This window comes from Pteropus medius, unplaced genomic scaffold, assembly GCF_902729225.1.
Source record: "Pteropus medius unplaced genomic scaffold, Ma_sr-lr_union100, whole genome shotgun sequence".
NCBI lineage: Eukaryota > Metazoa > Chordata > Mammalia > Chiroptera > Pteropodidae > Pteropus > Pteropus medius.
In genome coordinates this window covers 27,872,597-27,897,913 of record NW_024342471.1, presented here as the reverse complement: position 1 = coordinate 27,897,913, position 25,317 = coordinate 27,872,597, and the positions used below count along the sequence as shown (strand labels likewise).

The window sequence follows — 25,317 nt, the reverse complement described above, 5'->3', positions numbered from 1 at the left end:
CCGGACGGCCCCGTAGCAGCTTGGGCTCAGGGGCAGCGAGTTGGGCCACCTTACTCCTCCTGCTTATGGATGAGACTTGATGTGACAAAGCTCAATGTGGGGGCACAGCCCACAGGACCTCTGTGGAGGTGCTGGCCTCTGACCCTGGCAGGAGGGCCTCTGGGGGAAGCTGTGGGATTCATGCGGGGTCCAGCCTCATTTCCAAGCACCCAGGAAATGAGGCCTGGAGGGACTGCTAGGGACACGGCACTGAGAGCCTCTGGCCACACAGGCCCAGGGCCACCAACACCTGTGGTCAAGGACCACGAAGCTCCCCACACGGGGCGGGGGCTTCTGGTGTCGTAAGGGGCTGCGTAGCTCCCAGGCTACAAGCGATGCGGAGGAGTAGGGCGGGAGACCCCACGGACCCTCAGCTTCTGGAGCCACGCTCCCTCTTGCCGGGGTGCGGTGAGGAGTGGGACCCGGCGGCAAGACCTTCTGAAGACCCTCCCGAGGCGAATGGCCCTGTGGAGACCCCCCATCCGCGCCCTGCAGGGTGACTTGTCCCAGCCCCCCAGCCCTCCACCCCCAGCACAGGGCCCTGAGGAGGGGAGCTAGCCTCCCCGTCCAGCCCCCTTTTGCCCAGTTCTGTGTTGTTTTGAGTTGGCTTGGGAGTCGGAGAGGGGACGTGAATACCATCTTCCTCTTTAACCCCAAAGACAGGCTTGGGTACGGCTCAAAGCCCCCAGTGCTGAAAGGTCACTATGTCTGCCGAGGGGCGTGGAGCGGGGTTCCCCAGAGCGGCTCCCCCAGGATGCAGGGCGCTGTTCTGAAGGTGCCCCTCACCTTTATGCTAGACGCGTTGGGAAGGCGGCCTCCCAAGGAAGGACACGATGTTAAAACACGGCCACCTCCTCCCACCGTAACCTCCGCAGGGAGGGCGGCCACCCTCCAATTACCGCCCGGGGGCGTCTGACTCCGTGGGTGGGGGCGGCAGCTCAGCTCTGAAAGTCTGACAGCCCCAGGGGGACGCCCCCTTCCAAGCTCCAGCCCACATCAGTGGCCCTCTGCCATTGGGGGGTCTCCTTCAGAGCGGGCGCGGGGGGCGCTGCGCGCAGGAGGCCGCGGCGGAATGCGTCCGGGCGCGGAAGAAAGGGAGCCCCCGGGGAGGGGCGGCCCGGCTTGGCCGCCGCGCCCGCCCCGCCCGCCGCCGCCTATTGGCCCCGCGCCGCTATATCTGGGCGCCCACCCTGCGCGAGGCCACCGCGTCCCCACCGCCGTCCACCCGCCCGTCCCGGACCCGAAGCGCCCGCCGCCCGCCGTCCGCGCTCCCGCGCTCCGTTCCGCCCAGGCCGCGCCCAGCTGGAATGCAGAGATCGCCGACCGGCTACGGCGCACAGGACGACCCGCCCGCCCGCCGCGACTGTGCATGGGCCCCGGGACCCGGGGCCGCCGCTGAGCCGCGCGGCCTCCCCGCCGCCCCCGCCGCCGTCGCCGCGCCCGCCGCGCCCGCCTCGCCGCCCAGCCCGCCGCGCAGCCCGCCGCGCAGCCCCGAGCCGGGGCGCTATGGCTTCAGCCCGGCTGGCCGCGGGGAGCGCCAGGCGGCCGATGAGTCGCGCATCCGGCGACCCATGAACGCCTTCATGGTGTGGGCGAAGGACGAGCGCAAGCGGCTGGCGCAGCAGAACCCGGACCTGCACAACGCGGTGCTCAGCAAGATGCTGGGTGAGTGGCGCGCGCGGCCGGGCGGGGGCTCGCACGGGGGGGGCCGGGCGGGGGGCGCCCACTGACCCGCGCCCGCGCCCGCAGGCAAGGCGTGGAAGGAGCTGAGCACGGCGGACAAGCGGCCCTTCGTGGAGGAGGCGGAGCGGCTGCGCGTGCAGCACCTGCGCGACCACCCCAACTACAAGTACCGGCCGCGCCGCAAGAAGCAGGCGCGCAAGGCCCGGCGGCTGGAGCCCGGCCTCTTGCTCCAGGGCCTGGCGCCCCCGCCGCCGCCGCCGCCGCCCGAGCCCTACCCTGCGGCGCCGGGTGCGGCCCGGGCCTTCCGCGAGCTGCCTCCGCTGGGCGCCGAGCTCGACGGCCTGGGGCTGCCCACGCCCGAGCGCTCGCCGCTGGACGGCCTGGAGCCCGGAGAGGCCGCCTTCTTCCCGCCGCCCGCGGCGCCCGAGGACTGCGCGCTGCGGGCCTTCCGCGCGCCCTACACCCACGCCGAGTTGCCCCGGGACCCCGGCGGCTGCTACGCGGCGCCGCTGGCCGAGGCGCTCAGGACCGCGCCCGCCCCCAACGCGCCGCTCCCCGGCCTCTACTACGGCGCCCTGGGCGCGCCCGGCCCGGGCCCCTACCCTGGCCCGCTGTCGCCGCCGCCTGAGGCCCCGCCGCTGGAGAGCGCCGAGCCGCTGGGGCCCGCCGCCGACCTGTGGGCCGACGTGGACCTCACCGAGTTCGACCAGTACCTCAACTGCGGCCGGACTCGGCCCGACGCCGCCGGGCTCCCGTACCACGTGGCGCTGGCCAAGCTGGGCCCGCGAGCCATGTCCTGCCCCGAGGAGAGCAGCCTGATCGCCGCGCTGTCCGACGCCAGCAGCGCGGTGTACTACAGCGCGTGCATCTCCGGCTAGGCCGCCGCGCGCCTCCCCCCGCAGCCGCCACGGCCGCATCGCTGTGCATCACCGCTCTGTCGCTGTCGCAGGTGCATGCTGCGGCCGCTTGTAGCAGTCCGATCGGAACCACGACGCTCCTGCTAGGCCACCCGCCCGGGCGCCCCGCAAGGGTGGTTCCCGCCTGTCCGGGGCTTTTCCAGGACCTGCTGGCTGGCCCTGCCAGGGTTACGTTTTTGAAGCGCCTCATCCTTTTCCTGCAGTGTATTTTCTAGAATCAGGCTGTGTTTTTTACTTTGCCTTTTTTATATACATAATACAGTATATTTAATTTTTAATTCAACTTTTTAAACCTTCTCTTTCAAGGGAGTTCAGTGGTCAAAAGCATCAGTAGCAAGGGCTTTACTGTATGAGGAATAACCATGTGTATTTGCTGTAAAGGAGGAGCCTGGAGCTGGTCCCCTGGGGCCAGGCGAGGCCACAATAAAGCGGCTCACCCTTGCCTCTGAACACCTGGTGGCGGTCTGTGGTTGCTAGGGGAGGAAGGAGTAGTTTCCCCGAGGGCTTTATTCATCTCCTTGCCTCCCATCTCCCCCAGAGAGCCTGACCCCCAGCCCGGACCCCTAGCACCTCTTCATCCTTCCCCCAGGCAGAGTTGGGGAAGGAAGTGTGGGCACTCTCAGCCTCCATTATCCTCCTGATCCCCCCCATTTTAGCTCAAGCCTAACGGGGTCAGACTATACTGAGCAATCCCCCACCCCTGCCCAGGTTTCCTCAAACTCATCTCAAGAATTTCTTCCAGCCCAGGGACTGCCCCAGCGTCCTCTCCAAAGGAGGCTGGCGGGACTGACACCTACATGCAGACCTGGCCCTCGGGGGCCCCGTCTGTCCTTCTCAACCCAATATGGGCAGAGAGGGCAGCTCCACGATGCACCGACGCTGCTCCCAGCGTTACCTGTCTGGGCTCTGCCCAGTGACATCACTACCAGAGCAGGGGGCTCAGGCCTCACATCGCCAGCCCCTAGCTCTGGACCTGCATCACACCAGCCCGGGGCCTCCTCCTCCCAGGGCTGGTCACCCTCTCTCTACGCTGCCTCCTTGGTCCCCCAGCCCCTTTCCCGTGCCACCTGAACGAAGAGCCCATGCGTTCAGAAAACGTTGCAACAATCGCGATTCTTCTTTCTTGGGACAGGGTCCGTGAGCACTCCCAGAAGCCTCCCTGTGCACGCACAGTTCTCGGGGCCCGGCGAGGCTTCTAAGCAACAGAAGGGGTCACATGTCCCCCAGGTCTGTCCTGCCCCAGCTTCTGACCCCTGTAGCATATGGGGGTTCCAGCTGATCCCTGCCAATAGGGATGTGGGAAAGTCACCGACAGTCTCCCACGTGGCTGAACATGCACCCCTGCCAAGGGCATGGCTGTCTGGGACTTGGGTGGGCTCTGCGAACGAGACTCGATCCGATGACATGTGTGAGCACATGAGGCTCTGAGCGTGGCTGTGATGCTGACTGACCATGTGACTGACCACTCGTGAAGGTGACTGCGTGTGGGGCTCCAGCGTGTCTGAGACTGCGTGCACACACGGGTGTGCAGCCAGCCTGTGTATAAGTCTGGGTGTCCACACGCATGGGTCTGCTGCCTGAGTGCGTGTGGGGAGGTGAGTAGGGTGTTACAGGTGTCCTGCCTCTTGGTGTGGCTGACGTCACCTTTGTGTAATTGTCATGAGTCCCACGCCTCTGCTGGCAGAGTGGGGCAGCTGCCCTGGGCCCCATCAGCAGAGGGCCCAAAACACTCAAAGACCATGGGACAGAGACAGACACACCTAAAGGGACAGGAACAGACAAGCTGAGAAGGGCATAGATGGCCCCCAATGGGCAGAGAGAAATAGCCCATATGACACCAAGGACATGATCTCCTCCTTCAAAGCGTACATGAGTGTAGCCCATAACAGCAGACAGGGAAGCTGAGACACAAAGGGACATGGGTGGTCCAGTCGAGGCACATTTGTCACAGGGGTAGGGGCCTCTGAGACACTAATGTTGAGTCCTGGGCTCACGCATGGGGAGAAGTACCACCCATGGGTGTGCAAGCCCCACTCAGCCCTTACGGCACTCGACTCCTGCTCTGGGCCTGATCCTTCTGGGAAAAGAGGTGACCCACACCTGGAGCCCTGGGTCAGCTGGGCCCAGGCGCGCCCACTGTGGGGGCGGCCTCGGTATGGACTGCAACCCACAGCACCTGGAGTCCAAGAGCCTCTGGCCAAGTGTAGCCCCTCCCCCCTCCCCTACTCCTGGCCCAGGCACAGGGCAAGGAGGGCTAGCCCACCTGGTCCTCTGCATAGGGTCATGTGAACGGCCCTCTGAGCACCTCCCTGCCTCGGCTCAAGCATTGTCCCACCGGTCACCCCGCCGCAGAGATGCCTCTGGACACACAGGAAGGTGCAGGCAAGCAGAGAGGGCTGTCTGCATCTGTCTCTGCTGTTTTCTGCTGTGGCTGGAGCAACATTGTCACATCGTCCATGCTGGGCTTCTCACACCACCCCAACTCCCCCGGGGTCCCTGGGACGGGGAGCCACCAGGGTGCCTTGGGGTGGCACCCCTGTTGCCCAAGTAGGGAGGAGGCCAGTGGGGGCCCATTGTGGAAGAGTCTCCGGTCCAGGGACCGGGGGTGCACAGGAGCAGGATCAGGGCGAGGACACAAAAAGGCCTCCCAGCAAAGGCAGCTGTTTCCAATAGCGGCTCTTCCGCAGTGGTGCTAGGTGGGGGATGGGTCTCCTCAGAGGACCCTTTGCCAGCGCCCTGCCTGGGGAACCCCCACAGGGCCGGCTCTGCCCCATGAGGCAGGACCACAGCCCCAGGCCTGGGTGGCTCCAGCCCCAGGTCAGGTTTCCCACCCCCCCAGCGGCTCCACCCACCTGCTTCCCCAAGGGTCAGAGAAGGGAAGTCTCCACCCCCAGCTCCTGCTGAGTCCAGCCAGCCAGGAACAGACCCCTGCCGCCTAGCTCCTGGCGGGAAGTTCCAGCAGCCCAGCCTGGCACAAGCCACAGCTCCCACGCCGGGACCCAGCCTGGCCCCGGACTGACCTGGGCGGAGGTGCTGAACCGTCCCCAGTGGGCAGCCCAGGGGAGGAGGTCAGGGGTGTGGGGCAGAGAGCAGGTAAGGTGCACCCCTCCCCCCCCCGCAGACACCCTTGGAACAGTACACACACAACCAGCCACACGTCACACCAAGGGACACACCAGGACCAAAGGCTGTGCTCACACACTCAACCCCAAGGCCATGCTGGGCAGGCCAGGAGCGACCTAAGTCACCCTCCACTCTACTGGACAAACACTCCAGACAATCCACCACAGCGCACACTGCAAAATCCACATACATTTGTAAGTGGAGGAGTCAGTGTTTTCCAGTGTGTTCGTGGGGCTTTGTGACTATCACCACTATCTCGTTTTAGTGCTTTCCCATCACCCCAAAACGAAGCCTGTGCCCCTGAGCAGTCACTCCCATTCTCCCCTGCTCCCAACCCCCCCGGAACACTGACCTCGTCTCTGTCTCCACGGATGTGCCCGTTCTGGACATCTCGCGTAAGTGGACTCACACGGCGAGCGGCCCTTGGATCCTGCTTTGTGTGTGACACCACGTTTCACGGGGCATCGGCTTCGTAGCGTTTATCAGCACTGTGCTTCATTCCCCTCGAAGGCTGAATCAGAGCCCCCGTGTGGATGGACTGTCGGTTCACCGGTGGACAGTGTAGGTTGCTTGCATGTTTTGGTGGCTGAATAATGCTGCTGTGAACACTCATGTGCACGTTTTGTGGGGATGTATGATTTTATTAAAATGATACAAATTTGTATCTCTAATGACCAAGTGTGAGCAAGTAGGTTAAGTACCTCAAGTCCGTTCATATGCGCCCCAAGAGGGGGGGTCCAGAGCCACTGACCTGCAATCCCAACAGTGCCCCAAAACCAAGGTTCAATCCCCCATTCCTAGGCTAACCCCCCACTTCTGCCCCAGGATGGGGAGCGGCTCCAAGGATCGGACTGCAATCCAGTCCGTGAAGGGATCTGGCCAAGAGAGCCGCCGTTTGGCAGTTGGGGCCCAGGACGGAGGCGGAGAAGGGGCGCGACCCGGCCCCTCGGCTAGTTTCAGCTCGCAGCCCACGCAGCTCGCGCAGCTCGCGGCCTCCGCGCCTGCCTCCCACGCCATCCAGGAGAGCGCGGCGCGGGCGGCAAGACGGCCAGGTGCTGCGAGAGCCCCGGCCCTCGCGGGCGGCCCACGCCCCCTCCCCACGCCGCCGCCCCCGCCGAGGAAACAGGAAGGGGTGCGCAGCATCGGCGGCGCTGGGAGGAAGCTCAGGAAGTCGCCGCGGGTGCGGAGCTTATCTGGGGCCGCAGCCGGACCCCTGGCCTCGTGCCCTGCTCAGGCTGGACAGAGGATGGGGGCGGCGGGAGGACAGGGCTTGATCACCTGGCGGAGAGCCCTGCCCACCTCGCCCCAAGCCACAACTGTCACAACTGGGCTACTGAGGGTGGCGCCGAGGACAGCGACAGGACTTCACTGAGCCAGGCTGTAACCCCCGACCCCCTCCCGCCACAGACGCGAGCAGGTGACCCAGTGGTCTGCGTCCCACCCCAGGACACCCCACCTCTCCCACAGCACACACTACTCTGCCCCCACCACCCACCCTGACCCCCCAAAACAAAGACTGCTTCCCCCAGCAGGAGACTGCATGCTGCTGGTTGGGAGGGGGCGGGTTTTGGGGGGAGGTATGAAGGTTGTTTGTTCCAGTGTTTACAAAGCTGGGTCTTTTCCTAGGGAGGGGCCAGGATGGGGACTGTCCCTGGGCACCCCCCCTGCAGGCCACTGGCAGGGACAATGGGCTCCGGCACCTGGCGCTCCCCCGACGCCATGAGTATTTGCTTTGCTTCCTGGAGTGGGGGGCCTTGTTTGTTTCCGCGTAAGCACAGCTGGAACAGGCGTCCTCCTTGCCCACCTGCAGGGATGGGGACCCCACACCGAGGCTCATGCCATGGCCAAGTGCGGGCAAGGCCAGCGCCCCCTCCAGGCCTGGGTGCAGGTGCTTCCTCCTGGGCCTCCTAGCTGAGTGTGGCCGCAGATGGCCTCACGCCTCCTCAGCACCCCGCACTGGGGGAGGCCTGGCTGACACGCCCGGTCCCAGGCCGTGGCCCCCTGCACGCGGAGCTGTGTCTCCAAGGGCCCGGGCTGGCAGGCCCCCATCTTTCCCACCACCTCCCCTTGCTCAGTCCAGCTGGGGTGGTGGCCAGTGTGGGGAGGACACGGGGGAGCTGCTGCTGGAGCCCATGAGAGGACCCCAGGTTGGGCAAACAGAGGGGCCAGGTACTGGGCTGGAATGGTGGGACCCCAGGTGGCAGCTTGGGAAGGGGCAGAGGCGGGGCGGGGGCAGGGAGAGAGGCGTGTGTGGGCAGGGGTGGGGAGCACACAGTGGCGAAGTAGTAACGTTTTGGTTTTTTAAATCCGGAGACTAGTTTGTGGCTCACCCCTCTTCCAGATGTTCTTTCAAAGGCTCCCAGTCTGGGGAGGCCGTGGGACCCGGGCTGCCCTTTAAAGTCGGCCGGGCCGGCTCTTTTCGGCACTGTACGTGGGGGGGTTTGGCTCCCTGCTTTGAGAAGTTACACAACCCTGGCCAGTGCCCTGAGGCCCCATCTGCAACCCTGGCAGAGCCCCTCCTGTGTCCCAGCCCCCACCTTTTGGAAGCTGCTGAGAAGCCGTGTGTGTGGGACAGGACACCACTGAGTACAGGCCCCCACCCGACCATGTGTGCGCCCCAGAAACAGTGTTCTCCACGGGAAGATCCAGGCTCAAGCTGCAGGCCAGGGCCTCACACAGGCCCGCCCACAGAGTCGGCCACCGGCATCTGCCCTCGGTGGCTCCATGGCCAAAGGCCCAGGCCCCATGGCTGAATCTCTTTCCATGTCAGTGTCAGTTCTGATCGGTTCCAGCAGCTTCTGTGCTGTGGTGAATAGGCCACAAAGGGGGCCCTGTGCTGAGCCTGAAGAGCACATCACCGGGGCTGGGCAGGGCACCCCACTTTCCTCCCAGCCTGTGTCTCTCAGCATCTAGGGGTGGCTCTGCACCTGCGCCCCCACCTGGTCCAGTTGGGATATCCCCACGCTAGTCAAGTGAACTTTGTCCCAGAAGCCCACCGTGCTCCCTTCCCCCAAGACGCGTCCACTCCCAGGACTTTTTCGTGGGGCTGTAGTGGAAAAAGGGTCTTGACAGATGTATTCAGATCTCGAGGTGCGGTGACTCTGGATTACCCTGGTGATCCTAAACCCAGAAGCAAAGACCCTTGTAAGAGAGAGAAGAGGCAAGGATTGGAAGGATGGAACCACCAGAAGCAAGAAGTTGTTCTCCCCTGGAGGAAGCTTGAACCTGACACCTTGATTGTAGGCAGTGACATTGATTTTGGCCTTCTGGCCTCCAGAACTGAGAGCAAAGAAATTTCCACTGTTAAGCCACCTGGTTTCTGCTCATTTTTACAGCAGCCCCAGGAAACAAATACAGATGGCCTCTGAGAGATGGGGACAGGGCTCAGGTCCCCCATTGTCCAGGGCTTGGCAGGAGCAGGACTGGGCAAGACATGCTGAGCCTCTGCTCAGGACCGGGGCCGCCAGAGGTGTCTGAGGCTTCCACAGACGGGATAGAGGGTGAAGGGTGGGGTGGGGGCTCGGTTCTGCTGGTTTAGGCCAAAGGCCTCCGGGGGGCGGGGGGGCTGGGCCACCAGGCGCACTGTGACAGGAGCCCACGGGGAGGTACTGCTGGGACTCAGCAGAGGGCCGTGTCCCTAAAACTGAGGCATCCACCCCCCCGGCCCCCAAAGTTATGATTGATTTGAACCTTCCTCAGCCACAGGTGGACGGAGGGGCTGCCCTTTGCCCCCCCTCCCCCAGCACAGCCGGGCTGGCCTCAGCAGCAGGGTGGGAGCACTGGGGGTGGGCAGCGACCAAGACGGCCAGGAGGCCATGCCCAGGTAGTGCTGGGAGTGCTGGGACACGTCCAGGTGCGAGGGGCCAGCTGCCCCGGGGAAAGCTCCACGGAGGGCCGTCCTCCTCCTGCCCCTTCGCCGAGGCCCCTGGACCCTTCCTGACTGCCAGCCCTGCACTGGGCCGCCCCCGCCTTATGCTCTAAGCCTGGACACGGGGCCACATCCCAAGGCTCACACGGGAGGAGCCCGGGAGTGTGGCCGCTCCGGCAAACCCAAGTCTGCTCAGCTTGCGCTTCCATGTGTCCCCTCAAGTTCAACAAGACACGTCCAGCTGCTCAGGCCAGGACCTGCAGCCCCTTCATGTCCAAGGCTACTCCCTCAGCCTCACCGGCCACACAGTCCTCCCGACCCTCTGCGGCCGCATTGCTTCGGCGCAGGTCCATGCTCCTCCTCACGCGTTCCGGCCCCGCTGCGGCCCTGTGGAGCCTGCGCTGCCGCTGTCACTGCGTATGTACAGCGGCCCCAGGTCGGCTGCACCCTGCGGCTGGCAGGCCTGTTGGAAGTGCAGCGGCCGTGCTGGTGGCCCGGGTCTCACCCCACCCTTACGCTTCCTGGCTGTGTGACTTGGGGCCCATCCTGGAACCTCCTGGTGCCTCAGTTTCCTCATCTCTGAAACAGGGGCAGTAGTCCTTGTTGTACAGACTGACAGGAGCTGGTCAGGGTCAGTTCTCATGGTCCTTATTTCGTGACCCTGCTGACGGCTCCACCACAAAGGCCCCCTGTACCTCTGCTCTGCCAGGACCGCAGGGACAAGGCCCACTCCGGCGACCCTCGAGCCCGCCCACCTGGTGGGAAGAAGCCTGATGATGCCAGGTGCTCCACCTGCCACAGGATGGATGGGGGGGCCGGGGTGCAGACCCCCAAGCCTACACGGCTGTGAGGGGAGGCCAGGGTTCCACGCTTCCCTCTCCCAAGCACATGCAGGGTCCCTGGCCAGCCTGTCCAGCTCCACAAAGGGGGCCGTGGCCACCCTCCCAGGGCCGCAGGAAACGGCCTGGCCTCGCCTGCAGCCAGGGCCAGCGACTCTGGCTTCCCTTCAGGCCCGTTTCCTTTATCCGGTTGTTTTGCTCTGGGTTCTCACAGCTCGGCCCTCCCTCCCCTCCACTTCCACCCCTCCCCCATTCCAGAGCGGAGCGGGCGGATATGCGCCGTTTTAGGGCCCAGGGAAGTCCCCCCACCCCCGAGTCCACCCTCTGGAGCGGGAGTCCAGTCCGGTGTCGCAAGCCGCCCCCTGCTGCCCAAGGCTGGGAGCGCTGCCCCTGTCCACGTGAAGTCTACCCCGCAGAGGCCCCAAACGTGCGTGCGCACGACAACAGCCCAGCGCCGGCTACCGAGGGGCCCATCCCGGGGTGGCCCAGCCCACGGCCAGCAGGCGAAGGGAAGAACCGGACCGCAGCGCCAGCTCGGTTTATTGAGGCCTCTCAGGGTTCGCATCTTGAAGTCCTGGGCCCTCCAGAGAGCCCGGGCAGCGACGGGGCCGAGGCCAGGACCCAGCGGCCGGCCGACGTCGTGGCCAAACGAGGCTCCCGCCCAGGCCCCGCGCAGGCGCACTAGGAGCCCTCCGCGGCCGAGGCGCGCAGTGCGAACAGCTTCTCCCAGCAGGTGGCGACGGCGTCCAGGGCGCGCAGTAAGAGCCGCCTCCGACCGCGGCGCCGGCCAAGGCCACGGCGTGACTGGGGCCGCCGGCTCCTCTGTCGGAGACGAGGCGGTCAGCGAGCGCGCGCAGTCCCCGCGCCCGACCCCCGCAGTGCGCGTCCAGCCCCTGAGGGGACCGCAGCCTCGTTAGTGGGCCCCCGAACCGCGGGAGGGGAGGGTCTGGACGGCCACGCCCTCGGGGACGCACACCTGGCGCAGGGTCCAGCAGTGGCGCCGCATCACCGCCTCCGTGCGCAGGGCCACGGTCCACGCCGCTTTCTCTAGCGCCCCGCGGCGGCCGCCAGCCACCACGCCGCGCAGAGTCCGCCCCAGGGTCGCGATGGACAGCAGGATACTATGCTCCTGGCAGGGAAGAGGAAATCCGGGCCTGGGGAAAGAGCGCTATGGGACGCCGGGGGGAAGCGGGCTGCAGGGTGCGGATGGGGGCAGGCCCCCATACCTTCTGGACGCCACAAGAGGCTCCCACCCGACCCCGCCGTCGGGGGGCCGCCGCTCCAGTCTGGTTTTTCTGAGTGAAATGGAGGTGTCTGAAGCCTGTCCCACCCCGCCTCACAGCGGCCTGCAGGTCCTCGAAGATGACAGCGCGGTAGTGACGGAGCACGTCCGGGACGCTGCAGGCACGGAGCCTGGCCCAGACTGGTGCGGCTCCCAGCAGCGCCAGCAGGAGCGCCCAAAGTGCAGGCTTGTGGGGTACCTGGAAGGGCCCCAGGTCAGGGAGGGTCACCCAGGCCCGTGCAGGGGCCTCCCCTCCAGCAGCCTGCAGGCGGTTTGCTTCGGTGCCCTCCCCACCCCCCAGGGGAATTTCTGAGCAGGTCCAATGAAACGGAGGTGGCACTGTGCTGTCCGGCGAAGGGCCTTGGCACAGGTCTGGCAGGATACACCCCAGCTGTTTTAGGCTTTAAAGAAAGAGAGACACAGGCCTGCAGACTCACAGCTCCGTCCTGAGGCACCGGGTGAGGGGCCGGAGGGGACAGTTCCAGAGGCAGGAGCACTGGCGTCCTGGTGTGTGTGGAAGCCAGAAGCCAAATGTCCACACGACTGGAGGGCACAACTGGCCTAGGTCTGGGGCACAGCCTCGCCTCTGGCCGTGCCCTGACCCACCCGCCCCCTCCTGGGCACAGCGCCCCCATGCGCCGGCACACTGCTCACCTCTGGGTGCCCACAGCCCAGGGCTGTTCAGCGGTGGCTCTGCCCTCCCCACCGGAGGCTGAGACAGCTCCCACCATCAACGGCTCTGCTACAATCAGCTAAGAGCCATGGGAACTGGGATCCCCTTGCACCCCCAACCCAACCAGGACAGGGGTGAAGGCTGAGCTCAAGGCCACACCCCCCTGGAAGGGGAAAGCTTGGGGAAACCCCCAGAGGTGATGGAAGGGGGCAGCGAGCACTCCACCTGAAGGTCAACCCCTGCCCTGAGAGGGGACCAGCTCCCATGGGTAGAAGCCCCCACCCCCAGAAGTCCACACACCAAAGAGAAAGAGCAGCTGTCCCCAGGCCCCCAGCCCCCAAGCCGCCGGAGTCAGACAGGGGCAGGAAACTCAGTCATGTGAACCGAGGGAGACCAGGACTCGGCTTCCCAGCCCTGGCCGGGGGCCTCGGCACAGCCCGGCCGGCTCCTAGACCTGGTGTCTGCGGGGCGCCTGCTGGAGGAGCTATGGTTAGCTGCGCCCCTCTCGACCCCCAACGTGCTGGTCGTGACGCCAAGCCAAGTCACCCCTGCGCCTGCTATGGGTCAGAGGTCACAGTGAGAACCGGAGGACGAGCACCGGCACTGGAGGGATGTCCTAGTGGGGCACCTTGGTCGTCCAGGGGGTCCTCAGGCGGCCTGGCCTCCCTGCCCCCTCACAGCCACACATACACAGGGTCCCGAGGCTTGGGCCACCCCCACCCCCCAACACTCGCTGCCGGGAAAGGCCAGGCCGAGCACCCAGGGCCAGGCCTCAGTGGCCATGATGGGAACCAAGGGGGATTTCCGGGTCAGTGGGGTACAGCAGAACAAGCAGCCTGTCCAGGGCCCAAGCGATCCCCGTCCCCAGTGGCCGAGCTGCTCACCATGAGCCTCTCCAGTCAGGCCCTCCCCTACTCCTGCCAGTGTGACTGGAACATGATCCTGAGGTCCCGGGGGGCAGTGCAGCGGCCACTCCAGGTCCCACTCCGAGCCCTGGACGGGCAGCAGCAGGGCGGCTGGCGGCAGGCGGACACGGCTTTTGAAGTTGGCTCCTCCGAGCAAAGGCGGGAGGGAGCGGGAGGGAGGCCCAGGTCCCAGCCCTGCCCCCTCCCCTCCCCACCCCTATCCAATCGCTTCTTCAATTAACCTGACCCTGGAGCCCAGCCGCGCCGGGCTCTCTTCCCACCCAGTGGGTCTTGGACTAAGCCATCAGCCCCAGGGAGACGTGCTCTGGGGAGGAGGGGGTGAGGTGCCCAAGAGGTAGAGGGCAATACAACCAGGGGGTGAGGGAGCCAGACAAGTGGGGGCTGCCTGCACCCCTCCTCCGGGTCTTCCTCCGTGGTCTGCAAGTACTGCCCTCCCAGGAACCGGCCGCTGGCAGAAGCAGGTGAGCGGGACCTAATCGCCCTGTAGCGGCCAGCCTTAGCAGCCTGACACCCAGGGATCCTGCCTCAGCAGGTCCCAGGAGCGGGACTTCCCGCTGGCCAGCGCTCGGCCGAGAGGTGCCGCCTGCTGCCAGCCCCTCTTGGCTCAGGGGGGTTTTTCGGTGGGGGAGGCCATGGCTGCTTGCCCAAAGAGGCTTGCGGGGGACTGGGTCCACCCATCTAGGGCTGCTACCCTCCCCAGCAGCGCCTTAGAGGGTGGCCCCTGGAACCCAGGAGCCTTGAGTTGCAGCTGAAAACATGTCGGTGAAAGAGAAGCTGACTGCGTTTTCGCCATGGAGAAACGGAGGCTAACTCAAAGCATTTGAGAAAACCCCAAAACAGTCACGTGAGGATAATCTAGATGCTCTGGAACTTTCCAAGGCCCTGCAGGAGGCCTCACCTGACATCAAGGCCAGAGGAAGTACCCAGGAGAAGCCAAGCCCCACTCAGGGCACAGAAGGCCACCAGAAGCCCTGTGACAACCAAGTCACCGCCCTTCCTGGGCGTTGGTTTCCACATCTGCAGAGACTGCTGGCTTTCAGGCCCCTGAACGCTTCAGGATCCACTCTTCAGGGTAACAAGGAGACCCCTCCACCTCCTCCACAGGACGGTCTGGCCACGGCGCACGCCCCCCCGCCCCAGAGAACTGGCAGGACTCCAACGGCACGGGCACGCACACACGCGGGGAGCCGAGGCCATGCCCCTAAGTCTGCCAGGCATGCACCTCTCAGGTCAGAGACGAAGAGTTACTAGTGGTTTAGGGTGCTTGCTGGTTATAAATCCACCTGCAATTGTGAAAAAACTTCTTACTGGCGACCCCGTCCTCCGACAGGCCCAGGAGGCGCTTCAGGAAGCGGGCTGTGTGAACTCACAGCCTGCAAGTGCTTTCATGCAGCTCTGCAGCTCCAGAGGAGACACCGAGTCACCAGGCAATGTGCACGGCCCCGCCTTCCCCACAAGACTGTGCCAAGTCACGCAGCTTCCTCTGCAGGTCCGGCTGTCGCTGTGGGCAGCAGGCGTCCTCGCAAACAAGAACACCTGAGCCCCGGAAGGAGACTGAACTGGGGCAGGCCAGGAGCACCAAGGAAACAGGTCACAAGACCCTAACCACTCCCTAGAAAAGCTTTAATCAGAGCAGACGACAGCTCAGACCCCACCCCCCACCGCCCACAGGGACCACAGTCAAAAGGTGTTCTTGATGCGGGCGGCCACCAGCACGAGGACCTCGCCAACCTTCCTCTGCCAGTGGGCGATGTCCTTGGACACGGCGCACCACAGCTCCCCGTGCCGCGGCTCCGCGTTCTCACAGCGCCGCCTCACCTCCTCCCGCTGTTCCTGGTGGGGACCCAGCGCCCGTGAGGCACGGCTCCTCCCAGGCCCCTTCTCCCGCTTGCTGCACAGCCCCGGGCTCCGGGGACATCCCCACTACACCCCACGGGACCTGGGACACACAGATGCTGAGCCGAGCCAAGCGCCCTCCGTCTGTGCCTCGCACGAGGGCCCAGAGTCCGCCTTTCCCGAACAGGGAGCTTCCCAGTTTCTGCTTCCCGTGGGCACTCCAGGACAGCCTGGCCGCCCCCAGCTCTGTGAGGGGACATCTGCCCAGGCTCCCATGGAAGCCGCACTGGCCTCAGGCCTGGGAGGACAGAGGTGCGAGGACAGGGCCCGGCCTCCAGTCCCATTTCTACAGTGGCCCTAGGCCTTGGCAGCAGCTGAGCCACTAAGAGATGCTGACAGGCCACTTAGAATAGCCCGACCTCTGAAGCGCAGACAGGGAAGCCAGAAGCCATAACCGAGGGCAGGAATGTCAGGAGCGAGCGCCGTGCTCCCCGGTGGGCCCCATGGGCTGCGTGTGGGGCAACACGTGGGCACCTCACCTCTGAGCCGTGCTGCAGCTCGAACTTGTAGAAGAGTGCCCAGGCGTCCCCCAGGTCTGAGTCGATCTTCACCGTGCGGTGGAACCACTCCCTGGCCTTGGTGATCTTCCGCTCGCTCCAGAACAGCCTGTCGGGAGCACAGCGTGGCCCACGGTGAGGGGCCGCTCTGGGAACAGGCCGCAGGAGCGACAGACGGCCTCGCGGAGGCCCAGCGCTGGCCTCCTCGGACCAGAACCTGCAGCCACGTGGGGCGGATGACAAGCACAGTGGCCCCCTGTGGGTGTGGCACCCTCACTTTCATCCTCCTGTCAAGCCGTTGGGCCCCCACCACAGGGGCTGAGGAATGGGGCCACCTGGAAACCGCTCCAGACCACAGACCCGAACTGTCCTCCAAGCGGCCCAAGTGCTTCTTAAAACATCCACACACAGTGAGAACTGCAAGCTTTTAAACGACTACTTCCCAGGAAAGACAAGGGGGTGAAGGTTACCCTGAAGCACTCAACTGAGGCTTTCGTTTGCGAAATGTCAGCCTTCCCCTCGGGGACACTTCTGGGTCACCCTGCCACACTGAGGACCCGGGCCCACAGCAGACTCAGACACCAGACGCCAGGCCCATGTGAGGACCTCGGGGGCCAGGTTAGGGCCATGGGAGCCCTGCCGTGTCTGGCAGGACAGGATGAGGGTCCACCCTCTGCCCAGCTTGGCCTCCCTCTGCAGCCAGAGGCACCAGCGCAGAGGGCAGCACCGCTTGCCTGCCCCGGAGAAGCTGCCTGGGCTGGGCACAGACAGAAAACAGGATAGCTTTACGCTCTGATAGCTTGATTGTTTTTTAAGCCTTGCGGAATTCTTAATTGCTTGGTGTTAGATAAACTGTGATTTAAAGAGCACAAACCCCGATAGCACGCACACACAGCGCCAGCCTGGAAACAGCAAGGAGGGCCTTGTTGACTTTAGCAAAGCCTTTTACGAGGTTTTACGGCCGCCTGTCCGAGGGGCACACCGACGAGTCCCTCTGGGAGGTGGAAGCACTGGGCAGGAGGCAGGGAGCCCTGGCTGGGCCTCAGGAGCCTATGGGGAGCCCTTGGCTTAAACAGCACAAGAGTGCCAGCTGCGGCGCGAAGAAAAGGAGCCAGAGTCCTGCTCAGGCTTCAAAGGCACGTGGGAGTTGCAGGCCACACGTGCCACTGACGCCCCCACCCCCAGACTCTGCCTGAGACCCTCCTCCCCACGCCCTGCGGTCACCTCCCAGCATCCTCTGACCACACGCAGCCCCTGCCCTGCACTCAGGTCCCACTGCTTGCAGAATGCCACCCCCCTTCTAGGAGGACAGAGACCCTGTGGGGTCAGGGTGGCTCTCAAGGCCCTCTACTCACTGGCCACAACCTCGCCCAATTTCCCTAAGCTCCCTCCCATGCCCTGCACGCCTCCCCAGGGAGCCCAACCCAGCACGACGCTCGAGCCCTTAGCCCGGGCACACCAAAGGGGGAGGCGGCCTCTGGCACATGCGTCTCCTCACCCAGGCCACCGACTGGGCCTGCCCAGAAGGCCCTGGATTGCTCCCAGGTCCCCAACGGTTCCCCCTGACACAATGAGAATGACTTTCTCGCCTGCAGCCCTTTTCAAGCAAAGGAACTTTGCTTATTGCTTAGACTCTGCGTGCACCACCGTCAGCTGCTTTCCCTCCGTCTTGCAACCAGGACACGTGTAGGTACACGCTAGAAAGGGACAGAGACAGAAAAGCAGTCCCATCCACACGAGCCAGGGCCAGAAGGGCCCAGGGAGGGGTCTGAGGCAGCCCAGGCAACCTAGGTGGCACGCATCTGTGTGCCCCCTGCTGGGTGATGTGTTAGCCTCAGATAAAACCAAATCACTTCGTCACAGAGCTTCGGAGGTCAAGGTCCAGGGCAGCCTGCCCTGTTCCAGGGACCAGGCAGACCCCGGCGAGAGGCCCGGTCGGGTCTGAGGGTCAGCAGCCCCACGAGACCCCCACTCACTTGGCCACAGCCAGGAGCACGTGGGGGTCGTGCTCACACTTCTTCAGGGCATCCACGCTCTTGGTCTTCCTCTGGGGCCTTGCCTCCAGGAAGACGGCTTCAGACCACAGGACACCTGGAATCGGGCACAAAGATACCTAGGTAAGCTCTCAGAGACGCACCCATCCATACGCAGGCTGCCCCGAGCAGGGCCTGCGAAGGAAGTTTCTAACCTAGGGTGTCCATAGACCTGCTCAGGGGAGAGCCACAAAGGCCACACGTGCCCACCCAGCCCGCTGGTGCCTGGAGCCACAGCAGCCCCAGTGGCACACAGTGGAGAACCCTCTGGGGGCGACTGGGTTGGAAGTGCCAAAAACCGTCAAGGTTTCGTTCCCACTCGCTCAGTAATTTCACATCTGAGAATTTACTGGAACAAAACAACCAGAAGTGCTGATGAAGATGCACGCAGGAAAACAATAATCAAACTAATACCAGATTAAAATCAAGCAACACGTAAGCGGTGTACGGGCATTTTCACACGAAGAATTCTACGAAGTCGCCAAAACATTTCCATTTTCAAAGAGTCAACGATAACAGAAAATTCTCAGACAGTTTTCAGCTTTAAAAAAAGGCGCAAAACTAAACAGCCAGTGCGACTCTAACTTTGTGCAGCGACACAAGCTGTAGAGACACGAGCGAGCTGCAGGCGGTGGCTTCTGCGTGGTGGCGCCACGGAGCCTCCTTTTCACTCCAGGTGCTGGCACTGCACGTGCACTAGCTACTCAGACTCAGGGCGACAGGGCAAAAGCTAAGCTGTGAAGGAAAAGGACGCGGACGTCCAGCTCCCCCACTGAGGCTGGGCCTGGGCCTTGGAGGCCTCAGCGAGCAGGCGCAGGGCACCGTGCGCAGAGCAAGCCGGCCTGGGCCGGGACGCGGAGCCTCACCGGAGCTGGGACACTCCTGCAGCGCCTTGGCCATGAGTGTGTTGGCGATGTTCTTCAGCCCCGCACGGTACTCCAGCCTCACGGACTCCAACCTGGGACAGAGACCAGAGAGGGAGGTCCAGCACCATCCACCGACAGCCCGGCCCCGGGCCTGGCTGCAGTTCTGGAAGCCCCAGGGAGCCATGGGCCTGGAGCTGCCCACCCAGCGGAGCGGGGAGATGCTGGGGCCACCTGCTGTCGGGCCACCGTACGTACTCCCGCAGCCGAGCCCTGGGACCCCGAACTTGAGCAGGTACACGTGAGGATGGGCAGGGTTAGGGCACACTGGCATGCTGGGGCTGCTGGGAGAGAGAACGCCACAGTGGCGCTCGGGACCTGCCCATCCAAAGTCTCCTTCAGCTTCCCCCTCACGCTCTAGCCCTGACAGCGACCTACACTGCACTCTGGGCATCCCTAGGGAAAAGAATGCCAGCTCACAGACGGACTCCTGTGCTTCCCTCAAGGCCTTCCCAGACGTTGGCCCTTCTGTGGAGTGGCTTTCTTGGCATCATCTGTCCCTGATCCCTCACCGTTAGCTGACTCCTCTGGACGGCCTCTGTCAGCGCACAAACGGCACCGAACCATCCACAGGCCCAGCTGAGCAGGCCGTGATCCCCCAGCCAGCAGCTGCCACTCCTGCCGCAGGGCCTGAGCTGGACGAGTGACACCACAGGAGAGGCCACGTGCGGGCAGCCGGCCAAGGGGCGCGCAGGGCAAGGACTCACCACAGGCCGGGGTTCTTCGGGTTCTTCAGGCGAGACTTCTCCAAAATGGCCCGAGCTCGGGTCAGCTGCCCAATCTTCTCCTCCAGCCGGGAAAGCAAGAGCCACAGCGGGGTAGAGTGGGGACACTTCTTCAACTGTGGCCAACAAAGACAAGAAGACAGTCTTGGCTGGTGGCCGGGAGGGACTGCGAGAGCTGTGTCCGGCTCCTCGAGCCAGGAGTTGTGACTGCCCGTGTGTGGAGACCCGCCCACTTCACACTTGGGTGGGAGCGAGATGTGCACGCCGTGCGCGCGTACGGGGCGTGCACCCAGCCGCCTGTACGTCAGAGGTGCCGTAGCCCGTACTTCGTTGAGGGCAGCACATGCAGCTTTGAGGGACCCTGGGAGTCCTGGGGTTTGGGGACGTCAGCAGGGTCCAGAAGGAAAAGCACGGGACTGAGTGAGGGGACTGGGGCCCAGCCTCCCTCTGCCCCCAAGGCCGCCGCTCTACTCCAGGGTGTGTGGTGCAGCAGAGGCTCACCCCTTGGCTATAGGCTTCTCGCGCCTTCTCCGTGAGCCCCTCCTGCTCCTCGATCTGCCCCTTCATCATCCACAGCTTGGGGAAGTCCTCGTAGTGCCTCAGGGCCTCCTCGCACAGCTCCTGGGCCGCCTCGATGTTGCCCAGCACCCACTCCAGCTTCACGGACTTCATGAACACCTAGAGCGGGCACGCTGTCAGGCAGCCCGGCCCCGCCCCCACCCTGTCTGGACGCGACAGCCAGTCCCCTCTGGCTTGGGCCCAGCCTCCAGCACGGTGCCTGGACTGGGATGGTGCCACCGCGATACCTGCCCAAGATCACGCAACAGGTCACCGTACATACTGTCACCCTGCGAGCTTGTGGGACGGGGGCGGTACGCACACCCGAGGACGTTTTAAAGTGGCACCTGAACAGCGAGCCAGAGCATCTCGGCCTCGCTGCCCCCAGCCCCTGGTGCCGCAGGGCCAGGGGCCTGTGTGGCACAGCAGCTCTGCTCACCCGGGCGGTGGGGGCGCTGCTCCGAGCCTTGGCCAGCAGCCTCCGGGCCCGCTCGTACTCATTGTTCTCGGACTCCAGCTTCACGGCCGCCAGCCAGATCTCCTCGCTGTTGGGGTTGGCCTGCAGGGTGACACAGTGACATCGAGATGGGCTCGGAACAGAAACAGTCAGGGCTAGAGCGCACTTCATCAAGAGCAGCCAGCCCGGAGCCAAGCCGGGCCTCGCTCTGCTGCTGACAGTCTGATCCCAGCACTTCCAGGGACAAAGCCACGTCCAGCCCGAGAACGTGGACGCACCTTGGCACGAGCCGGCCCGCTTCACTGGTGCGGACGCGGGGCCTCCACAGCGCTGGAGAACGGTGCCGGCGGTGGCACAGCCGTCCTCTCCAGGACGCCCTGAGCCTCTGCGGGCTCCCGAAGCCAGAGCGTGTCCCTATCACCCTACCCACGTGGGCCCGACCTGCTCTTTCCCGCGCCTGCCGACGAGGACCTGGCGCTGCAGTGTCCAGGTGGGCAGCACGGAAAGATGCCCAAGGGACTGCTGACAGTGTGGAGAGGACTCCCCAGGGTCAGAGCTCTGCCACGTACACCCCAGAGTCCAGCGGACACTTGGCAGTGCCCTCGCAGCCTCCTGAAAGCACGGCCACCCACTGGGCACACGCAGGCTGACCACGCCACAAGCCTGGGGCGCGGCCCTAGTGACAGGAAGCAGTGCCCAGGCGGATGGCGGGAGAATCTGTGACTGCCCAGAAGAGTGATGCCCTCAGACAGACAGCGGAGAGCAAAGGCCAGCGCTAGGCCAGCTCTAGGCCAGTCCCCACTCACGGAGTTCACTCAAGAAACAAAGTGCTAGGCCGGCCTGCATTACGAAGATCGACATATGCAGCGCCGCACAGTTTATGAGAAGCACGCCACAAACCACTAACATCTACCTCGTCATAAAGGGTTAGGACGTTGTACGTGACGGGGAAAATAAGGTACTTCGAAAAATTGCACGGCTCGTGGTATCGGCCACAGTAAACCGGGCTGGGTACAGCTGTGTGAACTTAACTCTGCCCATCCAAGGGGCCACATGTGAGCCCAGCACCCATCCCTGTGCTCAGGCTGCGGGGCACAGCCTAACTTCTGTGCAGGAGTGTGGCTGCCACCTGCTCCTCTGCTCCCCCACCTGATGTCCTGTGCTCCGTGTTCTGGTACATTTAGCTGGTGGTCACACTGCGTGTAGGTGACCAAGAGGTAAGCATCCACCAGCTGGGCCATTTTTCCTCTTCTCAGGCCCCTCGGCCAGGACAGCAGCCCGAGTCCCGCCCAGCACTGAGCGGGGTGCAAGCTGGGAGGTGTGCTCGCCAGAGCCCTGAGGCTCCAGCTGCCCCTCACGCACCTGGAAGGCCAGAGCCAGGATGCTCCTCGCCGCAGGCACATCTCCCGCCAGCCACTTGGACTTGGCGCCCATGAGCCACAGCACCTCTGCTTTGGGGCAATGGGCCACGGCCCTCTGCAGAAGTGCCTCCAGGGACTCCCTGCAAGACAGAGGGCCACAGTCACCACCAGAGCGCACGGGGCACGCGCAGCCATGGCGTGGGCACTGGAAAGACAGTTACTGCTCCAAAGTCCGGCCCCATCAATGATTGACCAGGTTTTACAGCGGGGAGAGCGCAAGGGAACCGTCCGTCTCCATAAAGGCCTTCACATCCACGCTGCAGAGAGCTACAAAGCAATGCATTGTTCGAATAGCAGAGTCGGGGGGAGGGCTTCTCCGGAGACCCGTTTACAGCCGTGTATCCTGGACGGGGCAATAACGTCACGGCCTGGGTGACAGGAGAGGCCTTTTCATCTTCAACCGCAGATCCGCCGATAAGGATTATGACTCCAGTCTATTCTGTGGCATCCAGAGAAACCGTCTTTTCGGAAGAAAGTTATTTTAGGTCACTATTGAGCAAGACCATCAGACTGGGGGCCAGGTGCGAAGCCCCCCCCACCTCGTGCAGCCCAACAGCCACCAGACACCGGGCACGGGTGAGCTCTCTGGGCCACATCAGCAAGACGGAGCGAGCGCACGGAGGTGAGGCCAGCACAGAGGAAAGCCTGACAGCACCGGAACCAAGGCCGGACCCCTAGCCCTCTGTCCCCATCGCTCCGGGAGCCGGCCAGACGGAAGGGCCACCAGAGGCGGGGGCTGGGAAGTGCTTTCTGAGCCCAGGACCAATAGCAGCAGTGCCACCGAGGCCACAGCTGACAGGAGAGGCACTGCGCCGAGCCTGGACTGTCTGAGGTGAACTCATCCAGGCTGAGCCAGCACGACCATCTCAAAATGTCCCCAAAGGAGTTAACTTCAGAACACCAGACCAGCTGGCAGGAGAGGGGAGGGCACAAGAGCTTCGGCAACACAGAAAGACACCCCGGAAAGACCGAGGGGGAACAACGCCAGGAAGGAGAGGAACGAGCGCTGAGCGTGCCCGGTGGGGCCCGGCCCCCGCCCCAGCACCCCGGGGGCAGCACTGCGAGCCCCACGCCTGGGCGGGCCCCTCACACCAGGCATTGCGACACCTCAGTGAATCAGCAGTTGCCGCCAATAAGGCAGGCCCCAAAGGTTTTTTCAATTAAAGAGTACAATCAGAGAAAATTGTCGAGGACCTCCTCGGAGCACAAGCAGCCCAGCCTGAGTGAAAACATGCCTGCCCGGGCCCCCGAGCCGCCTGCCCAGCCCCCGCGGGCTCAGCGGCAGGCGCCGAGCCAGAGGCCCCTCGGTGCCTCAGTTTCTCAACACAGAACAGGGACCATGCTGCCGCAGAAGCAGCCACGAGGGCAGTGCCTGCTGCCAAGTCCCAAGTGCCACGGAAGCCCCGCCCCGTCCCAGAGGGCTGTGCGGCCCGGCCCGGCCCGCCCCCCACGTACCGGGTGCCGTGGTTCTTCTCGAAGTACGCAGCACGCAGCCACACGCTCTTCTTGCTGGGGAACACCTGCAGGGCGTAGGCGTAGATGGCACGTGCGCACTCCAGGGCGTTGTGGGCCACACACTAGAGCGGAGAGACGGGGTCACTGTGCGTCACGCACAGTGGTCCCTTCGCAAAAACCAGGCGTGATACGGATTTTCAACGATAAAAGTCACGTTCAGTGGAAACCTGTAAAACACAGGTGACACGAAGAACGGAGGGAAAAGCCTCCCGGGACGCGGAGGGCAGCTCCGTACACACTACGGCTCTCTCCAGACGCTTTCCCGACTCAAGAGCGATTTCCCCCGGGCTAGCGCTGAGCCAACGCATCACAAGAAAAAGCAGTCACGATGGGCAGCGATGATCCCCCCCCATGACCCAACCCCAGACACTCACGGGAACACTGAGCCTCACACAGGCCTCAGCGCTGGACACACACTGACCCCTCGAGAGAACCTGCCGCCCTCCATACCAGGAAGCAGTTTTGTGTCTTGGAGTGAGGGACAAGCCACCGGGAAGTAATGTAAACATGGCATACAGCGGGGCAGGGAGGGCACCCGGGCCACCCGAGGCCACTTGCCAGACGGACCGCTGCCTTCTCCGAGACCACTAGCAAGCCTCCTGGGTGCTGAAGGTCACCAGGGTGGAAATGGGTGTGCAGGAGGAAAAAGAGCGGAGATGCAGCTAAGTCTCCCCCATTCAGACCGGGGCCCTCCTTGGTCACATGGCCTCATCCGAGTCAACCAACACAGGAACCCAGAAGGGCCCTGCCCTGGGCATGTCGTGACCAGGAGCGTCTGTAGAGGTGAGGGAGGGCGCCCGCTGACTGCCAGCCCCCACAGGCTGGTCTGTGCCCCTCCCCATGACTCCCGACCAAGGTCCTGAAGACCAGTTACAAAGCCTTCTGACCTCCATGGACCCACAGAATCAAGCGACAGTGTGCCCAGTGTCTTGGGTGTGGGCGGGCTGGGCCAGGCCAGTCCCCGGACAGTGAAAGCACACCAACGACTCAGGTCTCCCTCAGATGACAAAGCTCTCTGAAAGACACCTGTGCTGACTCTAGTCCACGTGAGACAGACAAGGAATGAGAGGGAGCCTGAATCGGCTTGTTTCCTTCTCCCCCGTGCCGCCCCGGCCTCCAATGCTGTCAGAAGCAGTAAGGAAAGCAGGCAGAGGCTGTCTCGCCGCAAGCTGAGAGGAGGCGTGGGGCCTGGGGCCGGGGCTTGGGGCCCGGGGCTGGGGCTCGGGGCCCGGGGCGGCAAGCATGCCTAAGGTTCTCTTCCAACAGGCCGTGTGGGTCCCCATCAGGGCGCCCTTCACGTGTTCGCGTGTCATTGCTCACTGAGCTACCCCTATGTATTTGGATGTCGTGAACGTCACGCGATAAAGAGCTGTTAAAAGCCACTGCGAGTCGCCACGTCTTGACCCGACGAGGAGAGCGAGCACATGCGGGACTCGAGCTGTTTGCGTGAGGCTCACGTGGGTGATGCCGGGGTGCACGTGAGCCCCCAGCACAGGCAAGGCCCGGTCTCTCCCGAGGTGAACGAGCGAGTGCCCAGGGAAATAGAGAGGGAAGCTTGCGACGCTGTAGGTTCCCATGAATAAGCTCGAATAAAATGTGGACAAAAATCAGCACTTGGCAAATATCGCAGGAATAACTGATACAAGCCAAAAAGGTTGTTAATGGACCCGCAAACTAGCAGGTCAGAGTTCGGCAAGAAATGGGACATTTACTTAGTCTCAAAGTGTCTCCCTACAAAATGCTAATTAAAAAACAAAACAAAACAAAGCAAAACAGTGACCTTCCAGGAAGAAACCTGCAGATGGCCCCCGAGCTGGTCAGTGTCATGGGCACATCCCAATGCAGCCCACCTACAGGACACGGCACCTGCCAAGACGCAGACCCTCAACCCGACAGCAAGCGGGTGGTGGCCAGGCCGAAGGTCTCTGCAGAACACTGGCCT

The 25,317-nt window shown here is 63.8% G+C and overlaps 3 protein-coding genes across 4 annotated transcripts in view; 1 reads left to right on the top strand and 2 right to left on the bottom strand.

Moving 5' to 3' along the window:
- The first annotated feature begins 603 nt into the window (after positions 1-603).
- Positions 604-3,089, top strand: SOX18 (SRY-box transcription factor 18). Its single transcript, XM_039864883.1, has 2 exons — positions 604-1,704; positions 1,789-3,089. The coding sequence occupies exons 1-2, from the start codon at positions 1,347-1,349 to the stop codon at positions 2,598-2,600; spliced, it is 1,170 nt and encodes a 389-aa protein (XP_039720817.1). The 5' UTR covers positions 604-1,346; the 3' UTR covers positions 2,601-3,089.
- A 7,902-nt stretch (positions 3,090-10,991) lies between these two features.
- Positions 10,992-12,154, bottom strand: CUNH20orf204 (chromosome unknown C20orf204 homolog; the record flags this gene model as incomplete). Its single annotated transcript, XM_039864917.1, has 3 exons — positions 10,992-11,291; positions 11,446-11,598; positions 11,696-12,154. Coding segments are annotated over 3 exons (753 nt in total), but the record flags the coding sequence as incomplete, so codon positions are not given.
- A 2,798-nt stretch (positions 12,155-14,952) lies between these two features.
- The window catches only part of PRPF6 (pre-mRNA processing factor 6), a 29,555-nt gene continuing 19,190 nt past the window's right edge, over positions 14,953-25,317 (bottom strand). Inside the window, exons 13-21 of one of the 2 annotated variants that reach the window (XM_039864862.1) lie at positions 23,316-23,437; positions 21,802-21,940; positions 20,422-20,541; positions 19,926-20,102; positions 19,407-19,540; positions 18,643-18,734; positions 17,720-17,834; positions 15,726-15,852; positions 14,953-15,183 (exon numbers count right to left, since the gene is read on the bottom strand). In XM_039864862.1, the coding sequence (XP_039720796.1) occupies positions 15,031-15,183; positions 15,726-15,852; positions 17,720-17,834; positions 18,643-18,734; positions 19,407-19,540; positions 19,926-20,102; positions 20,422-20,541; positions 21,802-21,940; positions 23,316-23,437 (1,179 nt within the window). In that variant the 3' untranslated portion in view covers positions 14,953-15,030. The remainder of the gene's footprint in view (positions 15,184-15,725; positions 15,853-17,719; positions 17,835-18,642; positions 18,735-19,406; positions 19,541-19,925; positions 20,103-20,421; positions 20,542-21,801; positions 21,941-23,315; positions 23,438-25,317) is intronic. The other variant, XM_039864863.1, reaches the window with a different exon arrangement.